The sequence below is a fragment of the Cygnus atratus genome, chromosome 28 (assembly GCF_013377495.2).
Source record: "Cygnus atratus isolate AKBS03 ecotype Queensland, Australia chromosome 28, CAtr_DNAZoo_HiC_assembly, whole genome shotgun sequence".
NCBI classification, from domain to species: domain Eukaryota; kingdom Metazoa; phylum Chordata; class Aves; order Anseriformes; family Anatidae; genus Cygnus; species Cygnus atratus.
This window is the reverse complement of record NC_066389.1, coordinates 577136-592289: the sequence shown is the minus strand read 5'-3', so window position 1 is coordinate 592289 and position 15154 is coordinate 577136. Positions and strand designations below refer to the sequence as shown.

At 66.2% G+C, this 15154-nt stretch overlaps 2 protein-coding genes across 2 annotated transcripts in view; both read left to right on the top strand.

The window, feature by feature from the left end:
• Positions 1-6530, top strand: part of INTS3 (integrator complex subunit 3) — a 38118-nt gene extending 31588 nt beyond the window's left edge. The window contains exons 23-30 of the mRNA XM_035567466.2: positions 778-853; positions 2480-2593; positions 2684-2732; positions 3592-3759; positions 5274-5374; positions 5591-5663; positions 5739-5895; positions 6016-6530. Of these exons, the coding sequence (XP_035423359.2) occupies positions 778-853; positions 2480-2593; positions 2684-2732; positions 3592-3759; positions 5274-5374; positions 5591-5663; positions 5739-5895; positions 6016-6093 (816 nt within the window). The 3' untranslated portion in view covers positions 6094-6530. The remainder of the gene's footprint in view (positions 1-777; positions 854-2479; positions 2594-2683; positions 2733-3591; positions 3760-5273; positions 5375-5590; positions 5664-5738; positions 5896-6015) is intronic.
• Positions 6531-9213: 2683 nt separating this feature from the next.
• On the top strand, positions 9214-12056 carry SLC27A3 (solute carrier family 27 member 3). Its single transcript, XM_035567465.2, has 9 exons — positions 9214-9418; positions 9503-9661; positions 9733-9857; positions 9939-10133; positions 10228-10318; positions 10435-10633; positions 10765-10862; positions 10953-11083; positions 11170-12056. The coding sequence occupies exons 1-9, from the start codon at positions 9220-9222 to the stop codon at positions 11344-11346; spliced, it is 1374 nt and encodes a 457-aa protein (XP_035423358.2). The 5' UTR covers positions 9214-9219; the 3' UTR covers positions 11347-12056.
• The last annotated feature ends 3098 nt before the right edge of the window (positions 12057-15154 follow it).

Here is a 15154-nt window from a genome sequence, read left to right as displayed (position 1 = left end):
CGTGATCTGCTGATAACCCCGTAACTCGCCCTATTTATACACCATTCCTGGCCAGCCACGCTTTTCCCAGCTGTGCCGGAGCCAGAACGCCTCGCCAGCAAGTTTTGCTTGGCGGGCCGGAGCTGGAGCTGGGCGCAGGAAAGGTTTGGGCCGTGCTGCCCTGACCCCCCCAGCCCAGCCCTGCTCTTGCTCCTCCGCTCCTGGGTTCTGCCGCGCTCTGCAGCGCAAAGGTTTTGTGTTTCCCAGCAGAGGCCCGTAGCGTTTCCTCTCCCCTCCCTTCTCTGATTCCTTCTCTCCTTCCTGTTATTCTTCAGCTGTTTCCCCGCGATGCTCTGGCTGCGTGGCCTCCTCGCCCAGCCCACGGGGGCCCCACGAACCCTCTGCCGCGAGGGGAGCGCTGGCGGCGTGCGGAGCGGGTCCCTGCTGCTGGTGGGGCTGTGCCAGGAGGGGGACAGCAAGTCCTGGCCCAGCCCGTGGGGATCTGCTGCCCGCCCTGCGCCCCCAGCCCGGGCGTTGATGTGTGAAGGCGTTAACCTCTCGTTACTTCCCTGGTCCCTCACAGCAGCTGCCTCTCCTTGGTGCTTCCTAAACCGGCCCTGATTTAGGAGCCACCTGCAGCACGCAGGGGTTTGGGGCTCTGCTGGATCCCTGCTCCCGCTGGGATGATGCTGGCAGAGCGATAGCATCTTCGCTTGCTCTCTAGGCCTGGTTGTTCCCATGTAAGAGGGCTCCTGTGAGCCTGAGCATCCCGCTAACCCCCTTTGCTCTGCCGCCCAGTTGCAGGAGCTGGTGTGCCACGTGATGATGGGGAACCTCGTCATGTTTCGGAAAGACTCGGTGCTGAACATCCTCAGTGAGTAGCGCTCCCGCCACCGGGGCAGGCACGAGGGCAGGGGGGAAAGTGGGACCGTTCCTGGGCACCCCCAAACCTTCCTGTCCCCGCTGGGCTTTGCAGAGAGAGCCCAAGAGGACCAGTCCCTGGAAAGCCTTTGCCATGGTTTTGCCCTTTCTGGCTGCTCACAGAGCAACCGAGAGTGGTTCTTGCTGTCCCTGTTACGCCGAGGTCTGGATTTCCTCATGATATTATTGCCACTGCTTAAAGGATCACTGCCCTAAACTGGATTGTTAGATTTAGCCGTGCGATCCAAGCTGTGAGCTCTAATGGGTTTTACCGAGCTGGCTGTGTGACAGCTCAGGAGCCCTGGCTCTCTGCAGGGCCAGGCAAAGCCTAATCCAGGGCTCCGCAGCCCGCCTGGGCTGAGAGAAAACAGAGGGGAGAGTCCTGAAATCCCCCCCAGCCACGCAGCCTCACCCCGTGCTCCCAGCTGCTGGCTCTATGGGGCACTGACCGCGTCCTGCTCGGTCCTGCAGCATCGCGGCACGGCCGGGTGCCGCTCTGCGCCACGCAGCAGCCGCTGGGGCAGTGCTGGAGGCCGGGCCCTGCCTGGGAGGCTGCAGCCTCTGCTCCCAGCCCTGCAGGGCTGAGGGCGGCCAGGAGGCGGTGACAAAAAGGGACCGGTGGCCTGGCAGGTTGCAGTTGGGGTTTTCCGTCATCCGATGACTGTCCCAGCCCGGGAGGGAGGGAGAGCAAAAGCTTTGGACTCCGCTGGTGTTTGGCCTGGCCCTGGAGCACTCGTGGGGCTCTTGGGCGGGCACCACCCAGCCGTGGCTCTCTCAGCAGCTGCGCAGGAGAGGGCTGGTGCCCGCGACCTCTCCCGAGCAGCGTTCCTTGCCTTTCCCACCGGACCACCAGTGGGTGACCCAGTTCCTCTTGCTGCTTTCTAATTGCACTTTGGCAGCCTCGGAGGCGTTGTGCTGCTACCTCCGCCAGGCACTGGCTGCCTACAGCAGAAATGCCCCTAAAGCCTCCAGCCGGTGCCGCGCTTTCCCTGCGTGTGCCCCGTGGCCCCCCGGTCCCTGCCGGCCACGACCGCGGCGCTCCGGGCTGGGGCAGTTCCGCACAGGAGGCAGCGAACACCTCCAGAGAGATCCCCCATCGCCTCGATCCGACAGCTGCCCAGATCCAGCTTTGCTGTTACACAAGCTGCAAGCAGCAGACTAAGCCCATTAATTACAGAGCCTCGTTAATTCTCTTCCTCTGAGCCCTGAGCAGCTGCGTTAGTGACTCTGCCATCCTGCTGCCTGTGCCTCAGCTGGCAGAGCCGGCGCTGGCGCCAACCGCAGGGTCCTGGGGACCTGAGTGGCCGTGGCACGGTGCTGGCGGTGCAGCTGCCCCAGCACAGCGCAAATCCTGCTCTCCCCAGCACACCCGCTGGGATTTCACCCCAAGGACTGCTCTGCCCTCCTCGGTGCCCTGCTCTGGGCTGGAGGAATGGGGGTAACGTGCCTGGAACACAGCGATGTCCCTGGAGGACCTCACAGAGGGGCCGGCAGAGCCGCGTGGGGTGGCTCTGGCAGGTCCCAATCATTCCTCCGAGCACCCTGCAGCTCCCCTTCACCTCCCTGCGCTTGCCCCTAGTTCAAAGCCTGGATTGGGAGACCTTCGAGCAGTACTGCACCTGGCAGCTCTTCCTGGCACACAGCATCCCCCTGGAGACCATCATCCCCATCCTGCAGCACCTCAAGTACAAAGGTGAGCCGCCCCCTGGGGCGGGAGAGGCGCAGCGCTGGGTCGCCGAGGCCTCGCTGCGCGGTGCTGAGGATGTGCGTGCTTCCCTTGCAGAGCACCCCGAGGCGTTGTCCTGCCTGCTGCTGCAGCTGAGGCGAGAGAAGTAAGTGCTGCTGCCTGCTCAGCGCTGATCTGCGGAGGCTGTGGTGGCAGAAAGCTTGCAGGGCTGTCCCCCGGCACGCTGCGGCTGGTGGCTTTAACTGAGCAGCGTTGGCGTGACGGGGACAAGGAGATGCCACCCCCTCCGGCCACGAGTTCCCTGCAACAGCAAAGGGGAAAAGCCCTTCTGGCTGGCACCAAGTGGTTCCCAGCTTTCTCTTGGGAGCGCCCACGTGCAAGTCCTCGCCCTGGATCCTCTTAGGGACGGAGCAGGGTGCCACGTGTCGCCCCTGCGGTGGCGGCTTTCCCAAAGGCTGCAGCTCCCTGCTGCGACCTGCCTCCGGGAGCGACGTTTGTCGAGGGCGAGCTCGCAGCCTGCTGAGCCCCAGCGGTGTTTGTCTGCCACCCTGCGTGTCCTGCAGCCCGATACTTGACGGGGGACAGGCTGTCACCTGCCTCCCGGGGGGGGCGGTGGTAGAGCTGCCTCGGCATTGCTCCGTGCTGTCCCTGCCTGCATCGGCCACGTCCCGCCGCTCGGAGCGGAGAGCACTTTATTTGTTTTCATTAATGCAGTGCGTGGGGCTGGCTAATCTAATCCCAGCTCCAAATTGTGTGAGCGAAACGCCAGCGATGGCAGAGGCGAGCTCCAGCCTCGCACACGCAGCAGCACCGGGTGGTTTCCCACGGGGAGCGAGGAGCCGGGCCGGGAGCTCGCTGCCGGCTGCTCCCCGGGAGGGTCCTTTACCAACAGCCTCAGGGTGCTGCTGGCCTCCCCTGCCCCTGGGACCCCGGATGGAGGCCCTAGGGCTGGAGCCGAGGGCACCCACCTGGCCTCTTCCTTCCCCCTCCCCGCTTCGCCGCAGGCCCAGCGAGGAGATGGTGAAGATGGTGCTGAGCCGGCCGTGCCACCCCGACGACCAGTTCACCACGAGCATCCTGCGGCACTGGTGCATCAAACACGACGACCTCCTGGCCGAGCACATCAAGTCACTGCTCATCAAGAACAACAGCCTGCCGCGAAAACGCCAAAGGTGAGGGCAGCAGCGGGGGGCTCTGCGGGGCCGGGATGCTGAGGGGTCCGGCGGGACGTCACCCAGGCACACCAGCCCACCCCCCCTCGGGGCCAGGGCGGTGCCGCTGCCCACCCGCACGCAGGCAGAGCCCCGAGCGAGCGGCTCCGCTCGCGAGCTGACATCCCGCCAGCGAGACCCTTTTGTTGTGAGCCCGTTCCCCGAGGTGTTTGGGGAAGAGCTTTCATTTCAGCTGTTGGTGCGTGCGGTGCCAAGCCGCGGCGCTCCCCTGCTGCGTCAGCGGCCTCCGCTCAGCCCTGCTGTGCCTGCCTGCCAAGCAGCGTGATGTTTCTGGAGCGTTTTTGGGTGCAAATCTTCCAGATGTGGCTGACCGGGTGTGCTTGGTCTCTCCTGGGACACTGCAGCCGCTGGGGTGGCCGGGGTCAGAGCCCGTCGGCGCAGGGGGGCTGGAGGAGGCAGCTGGGCGAAGCTGTAGCCTGCAGGAGCTCGCTGTGCTCCGCTCTGCTCCCCAGGCGCTTTCCCAGCCTTTCATCCGGCCTCAAAAGCAAACATCAAACCCAGAGGCAGCCTCTCCCGGGGGCCACAGCCCGCACGGTGCCCGGCAGCGGCCACCAGCACCCGCTCCCTTCGCTGCGCCGTGCCCCTCCGCAGCAGTGCTGCAGCCGCTCGGTGCCGGGGTCTCCTCCTGCAGCCCCCGGTGCTCAGCAGGCTGCCAGGCCGGGGCCGGGCGGCCCTTTGCTGGAGTAGGAAGGACATCTAGTGTCCTGGGGAAGCAGAGCAGCACCGCGAGGGCTGCGTGTCCCCAAGGACCGCTGGCAGCTGGCACCGGGGACAGCGTCCGTCCCGCTGGCACCGCGGGGTCCCCTCCCGTCTCCTGCAAGGCTGCTGGGGAAGTCTGCTCGTCCGTCGGTTCCCTTCTCCTCCTCCACGTGTTAATTAGCGGTCCTCTGCGGTGGAACAACGCAGCTCTTTTCCTGGCGTTTCTGTTCTGGGATCCGGGCTGAAGCCAGGTCTAATCCCTGCTAATTAACCGGCGGCCAGCTGAGGCTGGTAATGCCCCGTGCTGGCACCGCGCCGTGTCCTGGGGCTGCGCACAGGGCACTCAGTGCTCCGCAGAGCCCCCAGGGAGGAGGCAGCGAGCACCCTGAGCAGGATTTATCCCCTTACTCGCAGAGCAGACTGGCTCCAGGCATCCCTCGTGTGCTGGGGCAGGAGGAGAGCCCCTACACTGCTCTGCACCCGTATGGTCAGGGCAGAATCACCCCCTGCTGTGGGTGCTGGTCCCCACACCCCATGCCTTGAAGGACAGCCCCGTTACCTCTGCCGGCGCCATGCCCTGCATCTCCTTGGGGATTTGGGGGCTCTTGGTCATCCCTCAAGCACCGCATCTGCTCAAACAGCTCCTGCAGCCCGTCTTGGGGTGGACAAAGCAGGGACGGGTCAGGGTGGGCAGGAGGAGCAGGTCCATGGCTCCTGACCCCCCAGGACCAACCGCGCTCCCGCTCTGCCCCCAGCCTGCGCAGTTCCAGCAGCAAACTGGCCCAGCTGACCCTGGAGCAGATCCTGGAGCACCTGGACAACCTCCGCCTCAACCTGACCAACACCAAACAGAACTGTAGGTACCGCCACCCGTCCCCATCACCCTGCGGTGCCTTGGGGCATGTGCAGATCCCAGATGGGGACTGGGATGCTCTGGGATGCTGAGACCCACCCCCCCCTTGGCTTACAAAACCCTCGGCACCCAACTGGGAGACCAAAAACCTGCCCTGGGGGGGAGACCCGTCTCCCGCTGTCAGGTCCCTGACTCCCCTTTTTTCTGGTTCCTCGACAGTTTTCAGCCAAACCCCCATCCTGCAAGCCCTGCAGCACGTCCAGGCCAGCTGCGACGAAGCCCACAAGATGAAGTAAGTTGGTGGTGCCCCGTCCCGGTGCGCGCGCCTGCCCTGGCAGCGCCTGACCCCGTCCCCGCGTCCTTCCAGGTTCAGCGACCTCTTCTCCCTGGCCGAGGAGTATGAAGACTCCTCCACCAAACCCCCAAAGAGCCGCCGAAAAGCCACCCTCTCCAGCCCCCGGAGCCGCAAGAACGCGGCCCAGCCGGCCAACAACGAGGAGGAATCGGCTTCCAGCAGCGCCTCGGTAAGTGGGGGGCTGCGGGGAGCCGCGTCCGCACCCCGAGGAGGCGCAGGTCCGGGTGCCACGTGCCAGGGACCCCTCTGATGGTCGTGACCACTGCTTCCCCCTCTCCCCCCCGCACAGGAGGAAGAAGACACCAAGCCCAAACCCACCAAACGGAAAAGAAAAGGCTCCTCGGCCGTGGGTTCGGACAGTGACTGAGGGCGCAGCCCCGCCGCCGCCTCCCACGGCCGCTCTCGGACAAAAAGCCATCGCCAGGACAGAAACGAGAGCGCGCGGCCCCTCGCCCGCTCTCTCCACATCCCCTCCGCCAGCCTCGGAGCCCCTGGGGATGGGGGGCCCCCCCACGGCCCCTGCCGCGGGCGCTGTGCTTCCACGCCAACCCTCCCCACTTGACTTTGGCTCCCCGTTAACGGCGGCGGCCGGGGCTGGAGCGCGTCGCCCCCAGACCACAGGACCTGGCCCCGACCCCTCCCTGGCTCCAGTGGCGGTGGGGGACAGGGGTTCCCAAGGAGGGGACGCAGCGTGGCCGGACCCCCCCCTGCCCTGGCAGGGGCCTCGGGGCAGGCAGCCCCCGGCTGTCCATCCCACGCCTCCTATTTTCATATAAGAAATGTAAATAAAGGGTGCGAACCAGCTGCCTGCTCCGGGATGCTTCGGGGAGGGGGACGGAGTGGCCGAGGGCCCAGGGGCGCTCCCCCCGGGGCACGGAGCTGCTGTGGGGGGCTCGGCTCGGTGGCGCTGCCCACGCAAGGAGGGGGGGGGGGGGCCGCTTTCCATTTTCACCCCCAGAGCTATTAGCTATTTTTAAGTTTTTGTTTTTTTTTTTTTAAAAAAAAGACAACAATAAAAACTCTTCCACTGTTTTGTACCCAGCGCCCCCGCTTTGTGCCGCGGCTCCTGGAGGGCCCCGTGGTGCTGAGCCCCCCCCCACTGTCCCCATTCTATGGCAGCAGCCCCCCCCCCATGCGAGGGGTCTGCGGTGCTGTTGACCCCCTGAGCCACGGCGGAGGGAAGGGGCCAGGAGCAGAAAGGGGAGACTGGGGGGGGGCAGGGGTGGAATGGGGGGACTGTAGTCAGGGGACTGGGGCTGTGAGGAGGGGGCATGGGGAGGGGGACAGGGTTGGGATGGGGGGGGGCTGGGGCCATGATTGGGGGGTCAGTGGAAGGGGGACGGAGGGAATGGGGGGGATGTGGTGAGGAGGACGGGGACTTGTGGGGGCAAGGAGAACGGTGATGCGATGGGGGGGCCGTGGGGAAGGGCACAGGGATGAAATGGGGGGGCTGTGATACGGGGGTTGGGGCCGTGACGGGGGGCACGGCGAGGGGCACGGGGCTGGAATGGGGGGGGCACGGGGCTGGAATGGGGGGGACATGGGGAGGACGGGGACGTTGGGGGGGGCTGCGGCGAGGAGAACGGCGATGCGATGGGGGGGGCGAGGGGCACGGGGCTGGAAGGGGGGGGACGTGGGGAGGAGGCCAGGGACGAAATGGGGGGGGCGAGCAGGATGGGGGTGCGGGGGGGGGGTTGGACGGGGCTGGGGGGAGCTTTACGCGGCGGGGGCGGGCAGAGCCGCGGCGGGGCCGGCCCCGGGGCGGGGGCGGGGGCGGCTCCTCCCGGGGGCGGCCCCTGCCGGGGCTGTCGGTGGCGGCGGGGGCGGCTGAGGCGGGGGGCCGGGGGTCGCGGCCATGGCGCTGGCGGCGCTGCTGGCGGCGGGGCTGGCGGCGCTGGCGCTGCTGCAGCGGCTGCTGTGGCCGCGGCTCTGGGCGGACGCCGCCTTCGTGGCGCGGGCGGCGCGGTGCCGGCGGCGGGCGGCGGCGGCGGCGGCGGCGGCGGCGGCGGGGGGGCGCCCGGGGGGGGGCGGCGGCGGCGGCGGCAGCCTGGCGGCTCGGTTCCTGCGGGCGGCGCGGGCGGCCCCGGCGCGGCCGTTCCTGCGGGCGGCGGCCGGGCCCGTGCCCTACGGGCGGGCGGCGGCGGCGGTGGCGCGGGTGGCGAACGCGCTGCGGGGGCGGCCGCTGGCGGGGGGCGGCGGGGAGCTGGGGCCCGGCGTGGCCGTGGGGCTGCTGGCGGGCAACGAGCCCGGTTTCGTCTGGGGCTGGCTCGGGCTGGCGGCGCTGGGGGCCCGGGCCGCCTTCCTGGGCACGGCGCTGCGCCCCAAGGCGCTCCGCCACTGCCTGCGCGCCTGCGGGGCCAGGGCGCTGCTGGTGGCGCACGGTGAGGAGCGGGGGGGGGGCACCGGGATGCTGGGAGTACGGGGGGGGGGGGCACCAGGGTGCTGGGAGCAGAGGGGGGGGACAGGGGGGCCGGGGGGAGCAAGGGATGGGGGCACCAGGAGGGGGCAGGAGATGGGGCACTGGGATACTGGGAGTACTGGGGGTGGGGGGACTGGGGGGGGATCCAGGGGATGGGGCACTGGGACTCTGGGAGTGCTGGGGATGGGGGGACCAGGGGATGGGGACACTGGGAGCACCTGGGTACCGGAGCTAAGGGCACCGGGCTACCTATGGGGTGGGAGCACCGGGAGGCTGGGAGTACTGGGAGAAGGAGCACCAAGAGGTGGGGGCGTCAAGGGTACCGAGAGGACTGGAGGAACCGGGATACTGGGATTACTGGCAGAGGGAGCACCAGGGGTACTGGGATACTGAGGTACCAGGGATGGAGACACCAGAATACCAGAGATAAAGGCAATGGGGTTGTGTAGGAGATGGGGACGCTGGGAGTACTGGGATGGAGGTATGGGGGTACCAAGCGGTCATACTGGGGTACCAGGGGCATGGTGGGTGGGGGCACTGGGATCCCAGAGGTACCGACAAGGCCACCGAGGCAGCACAGGGATGAGGGGTGCCAGGGTACCGGGGGCACCAGGGATTGGGGTACTGGGGACTCCGGAGGTACCTGGGTACCAGGTATGGGGACGCAGGGGTACCAGGGGTACAGAGGGATGGTGGTACTGGGGATGGGGCCATGGCGGGGCAGCGGTACCGAGCTCAGGACGGCCACCTGGGATGGGGTGGGACATGGGGTGGTGCTGGGGGGGTGCACTGGGGTGTCTCCAGCATGGGGGCGATGCGGGGTCAGGGAGCTGGGGGTGCCCAGGAGGGTCCTGGCCATGTGCCCCATCCCCTTGCCTCATGGCAAAACCAGGGTTTGGGGTGCCAAAGGGGCAGCCCTGGCTGGGAGGGGAGAGGTCCCTGAAGGCTGATGCCACCCACAGATGTGGGTGCCCAGCTTCTGCCCCACCAGGACAGGCCCCGGGGGGGGACTGGGGCCATGCCCAGGGCCTGGCCCCACCCCATCCCATGCCCCCTTCCCCAGACCTGTTTCCCATGGTGGAGCCGATCCTGCCCAGCCTGCAGGAGGATGGCATCGTGGTGTGGGTGCTGGGCGCGGGGCCGTACCCCCCTGGTGTGGTGGCCCTGCAGGAGCTGCTGGATGAGGCCTCGGAGGAGCTGGAGCCCGAGGACGTGTGGCAGCCCGAGGACATGAACGACACCTGCCTCTACATCTTCACCTCGGGCACCACCGGTGGGGACGGCACTGGTGGGACGGGGGCGCCGCAGGGAACGGGGCCCGGGGGGGGCTCAGCATCCTCCCCCCTCTCCCCGCCAGGTCTACCCAAGGCCGCCCGCGTCTCCCACCTCAAGTCCATCATGTGCCTGAGCTTCTACGAGCTGGTGGGCGCCTCCAGCCGCGACGTGGTGTACCTGGCGCTGCCGCTCTACCACATGGCCGGGTCGCTGCTGGGCATCGTCGGCTGCATCGGCATCGGTGAGCGGCACTGGGGGCCCCCGTGTGGCATCGGGGGGTCGGGGGGGGGCTGATTCCTCCTGTTTGTGCAGGGGCCACGTGCGTGCTGAAGGAGAAGTTCTCGGCCAGCCAGTTCTGGGACGATTGCCGTGCCGAGGGCGTCACTGTCTTCCAGTACATCGGGGAGCTCTGCCGCTACCTGGTCAACCAGCCCCAGGTCTGGGGGGGCCTGGGGGTTGGAGGCAGGACCGGGAGGGGTTCAGAGCCCCCCCCCCAGTGCTGACCCTGCCTCCCGCAGTGCCCTGGGGAGCGGCAGCACGGGCTGCGGCTGGCGGTGGGCAGCGGGCTGCGCCCCGACGTCTGGCGGCGCTTCCTGGAGCGCTTCGGGGCCATTCGCATCGTGGAGACCTACGGGCTGACCGAGGGCAACGTCACCCTCTTCAACTACACCGGCACGCCGGGCGCCGTGGGGCGCAGCAGCTTCATCTACAAGGTGCTGGGGGCGGGGGGGGGACGGGGCTGGGGGCTGGGATGGGGAATTCCTCGTCCCCATCCCCATCCCAGCATCCTGACGCCACGCTCCCCAGCTCTTCTCGCCCTTCGAGATCGTGCGCTACGACGTGGCCAAGGGAGCCCCGGTGCGGGACGCGGCCGGGCGCTGCATCCGCGTGGGGACGGGTGAGTCGGGGGTTTGGGGACAGAGCTGGGGGGGTGGGGGTCCCAGGGAAGTTGGGGGTCCCAGGGAGGGTGGGGGTCCCAGGGCCATCCCCCTCACACAGCCCCCGTCCCCGCAGGCGAGACGGGGCTGCTGATCGCCCCGGTGACCCCCCGGACCCCCTTTCTGGGCTACGCCGGCAGCCAGGAGCTGTCGGAGCAGAAGCTGCTGCGCGGGGTCTTCGCCGAGGGCGACACCTACTTCAGCACTGGTGACCTGGTGGAGCAGGATGCGGCCCAGTTCGTCCGCTTCCGCGACCGCACTGGCGACACGTACAGGTGGTGCTGAGCACGCAGCCCCCACCCCATCTCTGCCCCATGGGGACCGTGCAACCCCCTCCTTTTCCCCTCCCCAGAGCATCTCCCCCCATCACGATGGGGTGCTCAGCCCCCCTCCAACCCCCCCCAAGGTGGAAAGGCGAGAACGTGGCCACCACAGAGGTGGCCGAAGCCCTGGCGGCCCACGAGGCGCTGCAAGAAGTCACCGTCTACGGCGTCAGCGTGCCAGGTAGCGCTGCCCCCCCCCAGCCACCCCGCTGCCCCCCACCCCCCCATCACCCAGCGGTGCCCCCCCCAGCTCTGCCCATCTGTTCCCCAGGCCACGAGGGCCGTGCCGGGATGGCGGCGCTGGTGCTGCGCCCCGGCTGCCGGCTGGACGGCGCCGGGCTCTACCAGCACGTGGTGGAGCTGCTGCCCCCCTACGCCCGCCCCCGCTTCCTCCGGCTGCAGGTAACGGGGGGCCGGGGGGGGGACACGGGGACAGGGGGGGACGCGGGGAGGGGAGGTGGCCCAGCACCTCCGTGTCGCCGCGCCAGGAGCGCCTGGAGATGACGGCGACATTCAAGCAGCAGAAGGTGCGCCTGGCGCAGGAGGGCTTCGACCCAGCGCGCGTCCCCGACCCCCTCTTCCTGCTGGACGAGGCCACCCGGGCCTACGTGCCCCTCGGCCCCGCGCTCTGGGAGGACGTCGTGGCCGGGCGGGTCCGGATTTAGGCCGGTGCCCCGAGGGGCCGAGTGGTCCAGCAGGGGGTGGCCCACGGCGATCCGTGGCTGTCCTTAAGTCCCCACGTCCGTCCTGCAGTCCTCACATCCGTCCTACAGGCCCCACGTCCATCTTACAGGCCCCACGTCCATCCTGTGGTCCCTAGGTCTGTCCTGCGGTCCTCATGTCTGTCCTGCGGTCCTCATGTCTGTCCCGCAGCCCCCACGTCCATCCTACAGTCTCCATGTCCATCCCGTGGCCCCCACATCCATCCTACAGCCCCCACATCCATCCTGCAGTCCCTATGTCTAGCCTACAGCTCCCATGTCCATCCTGCACCCCACGTCCGTCCCGTGGCCCTCACGTCCATCCTACATGCCCCACATCCATCCTGCAGTCCCCTTGTCCATCCTGAGGTCCCCACGTCCATCCTGCAGTCCCCAAATCTGTCCTGCGGTCCCTATATCCATCCTACAGCCCCCACAGCTGTCCTGGGGTCCCCGCATCCATACTGCGGTCCTCCTGTCTGTCCTGGGGTCCCCACATCTGTCCTGGGGTCCCCCGGTCCGTCCTGCCAGCCCCAGGTCCCCCCCGTCTCCCTGTCCCCCCCCCATGGGACTCCTGCCCCAGCCGCCGGTGCCTTCCCCCTCCTCGGGGCCCTTTCTATGTAAAATTCTCCCATTTCGGGTTGTTTTTTTGGCAAATAAAGACTTTTTGTAGCAAGCCTCGTCACCGCGTCTGTCACCCCCATCCCACCCCGCGCTGGGCGGGGGGCACCCATGGGGGGCACCGAGGGCTCGGGGCAGGGGGTGACACCAAGGCCAGCAATGACGCTTGGCCTCAATTCGGGGGATTTTGCCCCAAAAAAACTCCGGCTGGGACACGCACCCGCCTCCCGCAGCCCCAATGCACCACAGCAGCCGCATCCAAAGTTATAAATCATTCCTTTCTTTATTAAACATAGCTTGCAAGTGATAAATATTACAAAGTCTTTTTATTTTTTTTTAACTCCTTTCTCCAAAAATTAGCTTATTATTTGTAACCAGTCACTGCATAACCAGTTGGCAGGATTTAAACGGCTTTTTTTCTTTTTCTTTTCCTTTTTAAACCAGATTTTTCAAACACAATGCAGAAAAAAAAAAAAAAAGAAGGTGGGGGTGTCGGGGGGGGGTGTCCTTTAAATTGTGCAGTTTCACACCTCCTGCTCAGCTGCTGGCACCCCCTCTTTTTTTTGGGGGGGGGGGGTGTCTCTCATGGCTGCCCCCCCCCCCCCCCCATGCTCACACAGGGGTGATGCTGGTGCCCCCCCCCCCCCCCCCCGAAAGGTGACGGGGCTGGGGTGGGGGCAGCAGTTTGGGAATCATGGGAGGGGGGCACCGTGGGGGGGGGGGGGGGGCAATTTGGGCGTGGGAGGGTGGGCAGTGGCCCCCTCCCATGCCCCAAAAGAGCAATGGGAGCTGGGGCGGGGGTGGGGGGGGGTGGGGGGCTCTAGTAGAGATGGGGGGGTCTCAGTGCAAAGGGGGGATGCTGGGGGGGGGGGAGGGCAGTGTTTCAGGGGCCTGATCCTGGCACCCATTGGGGGGGGGGGGGGGGGGGGGGAGAAGATGAAAGCACCCGCCCCCCCCCCACCCCCAAACCGCTCCTAGCAGCTTTGGGACAAAATCTCTGCAATTTGGGGGGGGACCAAAGTTCCTGGTTTTGATGGGGGGGGGGGGGCTGCTGTTGGGGGGGGGGGGATGGGGATGGGGGGGTTGTCGGGGGGGGGGGGGGGACGAGACTGAAGGAGGCGGCACACCGCAGGTTGTTATAGCTGTATATTGTATATATGCCAATGCAATAATAAAAACAGTGCAAATACAGTTACAGTTCAGAATACTCGTCCCCCCCCCCCGTCCCCTCCCCCCCCCCGGTCCCCCCCCCACGCCCCCCGATCCCCCTCCCCCCCCGGGCCCCCCGCTCCCGGTGCTCTGCGGGAAGCCCCCCCCGGCCCCGCCGTGCTGGGAGGGGTTGGGGGGGGGCGGGGGGGGGGGGGAGCTTGGGGGGGGCGTTGGGGAGAGGTGGGGGGGCGTGGGGGGGGGTGGGGGGGGTGGGGGGGGGTCCTGTCGTGTGTGTGTGAAGGCACAGATTTGGGAGGTGGCCGCCGCCACCAGTGCATCCCCGCCGCCCTCCCCCCCCCCCCGCCCCCTCCCCCCCCCCAGCCCAGCCGGACCCCCCCCCACTTTTTGCACGGTTCATGTCACACGCACGAGGCCACACTACGAAAAGGACGTGACAACTTCCACAACACCCATGGCTAGGCTCGTCTGGTTTTTGTTGTTTTTTTTTTGTTTTTTTTCAGGTTGGGTTCTTTTTTCTTTTTTTTTTTTTTTTCCTTTTTTTCCTTATTTTTTTTTCTACACAATGTACAATTTTTTTTTTCCTTTTTTTTTTTTTTAATGTGTCAAGAAATAGCTTATATACACGAATGAGTCCTTGTTATAACATTTCGGCAGCAATACCATAAGCTAGTTAAGATCTCGTCGGGGTGGGGGGGGGCGATGAGGGGGGAGGTTAGAGGGTGGGGGGGGGGGTTACGCCTTTGGAGGAACCAAAAAAAAAATAAAAAATAAAAATAAACCCCAATAAGCATTTTTTTTTTTTCCACAAGCGGCTCTACACCTAGCGGTAAAACAAAAGCTAACAAAAGCGGGAAAGAAATCCTTATTTCCGTAGCCAAAAAACAGGGAAAAAAAAAAAGAAGAAAAAAAACCAACAACAACAACAACAAAAAAGAAGAAATAACGATTTTCTACCGTACATCACATCCAGGGGGGGCCGGGGGGGGGGGGGGGGCTCGCACGCGGTGGTCAACACGAAAGCAAACCGGGAGCTGCGCATCCGACGGGGGAGGCCGGGGGGGGGGGGGGGGGGGGGTCGGGGGGGCTGGACCCCCAGTCCCGGCTGTGTCGGGGCCGGGGGGGGGGGGGGCTGGAGCAGGGGCCGGGCCCCTCCCCGAATTTCCCTTAGCACCATGAAGCCGCCAGCCTGCCCCGCAGCGGGACGCTGTGCCCCCCCCTCCCGGACCCCTCCCACCCACCCCCCCCCACCCCCCCCGGCGGCAGAGACTCATCTCCGAAGTATTGCACTTTTTTTTTTCTTTCTTTCTTTCTTTCTTTCCTTAAATTTTTAAAATTTCATCTCAACCAATGCGCCCAGGTCACCTCGTACCTCTCGGCGACACCTGATTGGGGACAATGGCACTTGAACGAGGGCTGCGGGGGGGGGGGGGTCGGGGGGGGGGGGGGGGGGGATAAAAACCCCAAAAAGTCTCAGCTGGATCCCAGGGGAAAGGACAACCGGGCACAGCCCCCCCGGGCGAGAAAAAAGGGGAGAGGTTGGGGAGGAACCCGGGGTCCTGGGGGGCGGGGGGGCCACGCCAGCTAAAAGAGATTAAAAACAAACAAACAAAAACACACACAAAATATATGTGTGTGTATATATATATATATGTTTTTTATATACATACATATATATATATATGCCACTACGCTTCACTAGTTCCCCCCCCCCCCCCCAAAAAAAATCCTTTTGCTTCTGGAGGGCCCCGGGCGGGGGCTTTGGGGCGTCCACAACCCTCGGGGAGTAAGTGCTCATCGAACTGAGGGGGGGGCGCCGGGGGGAGATGGTGGGGGTCGGGGGGTGGGGGGTGCTGCCCGGAGTTGGTCCCCCCCCCCCCAGCCCCAAAATTGGCCCCGGCAGCGGTTGGGGTGCGGGGGCCGCGGCGCGGTGCGAGGGGGGGGGGGGGCAAAAAGCGGCTCCCCGCGGGCGGCTGAAAATTGC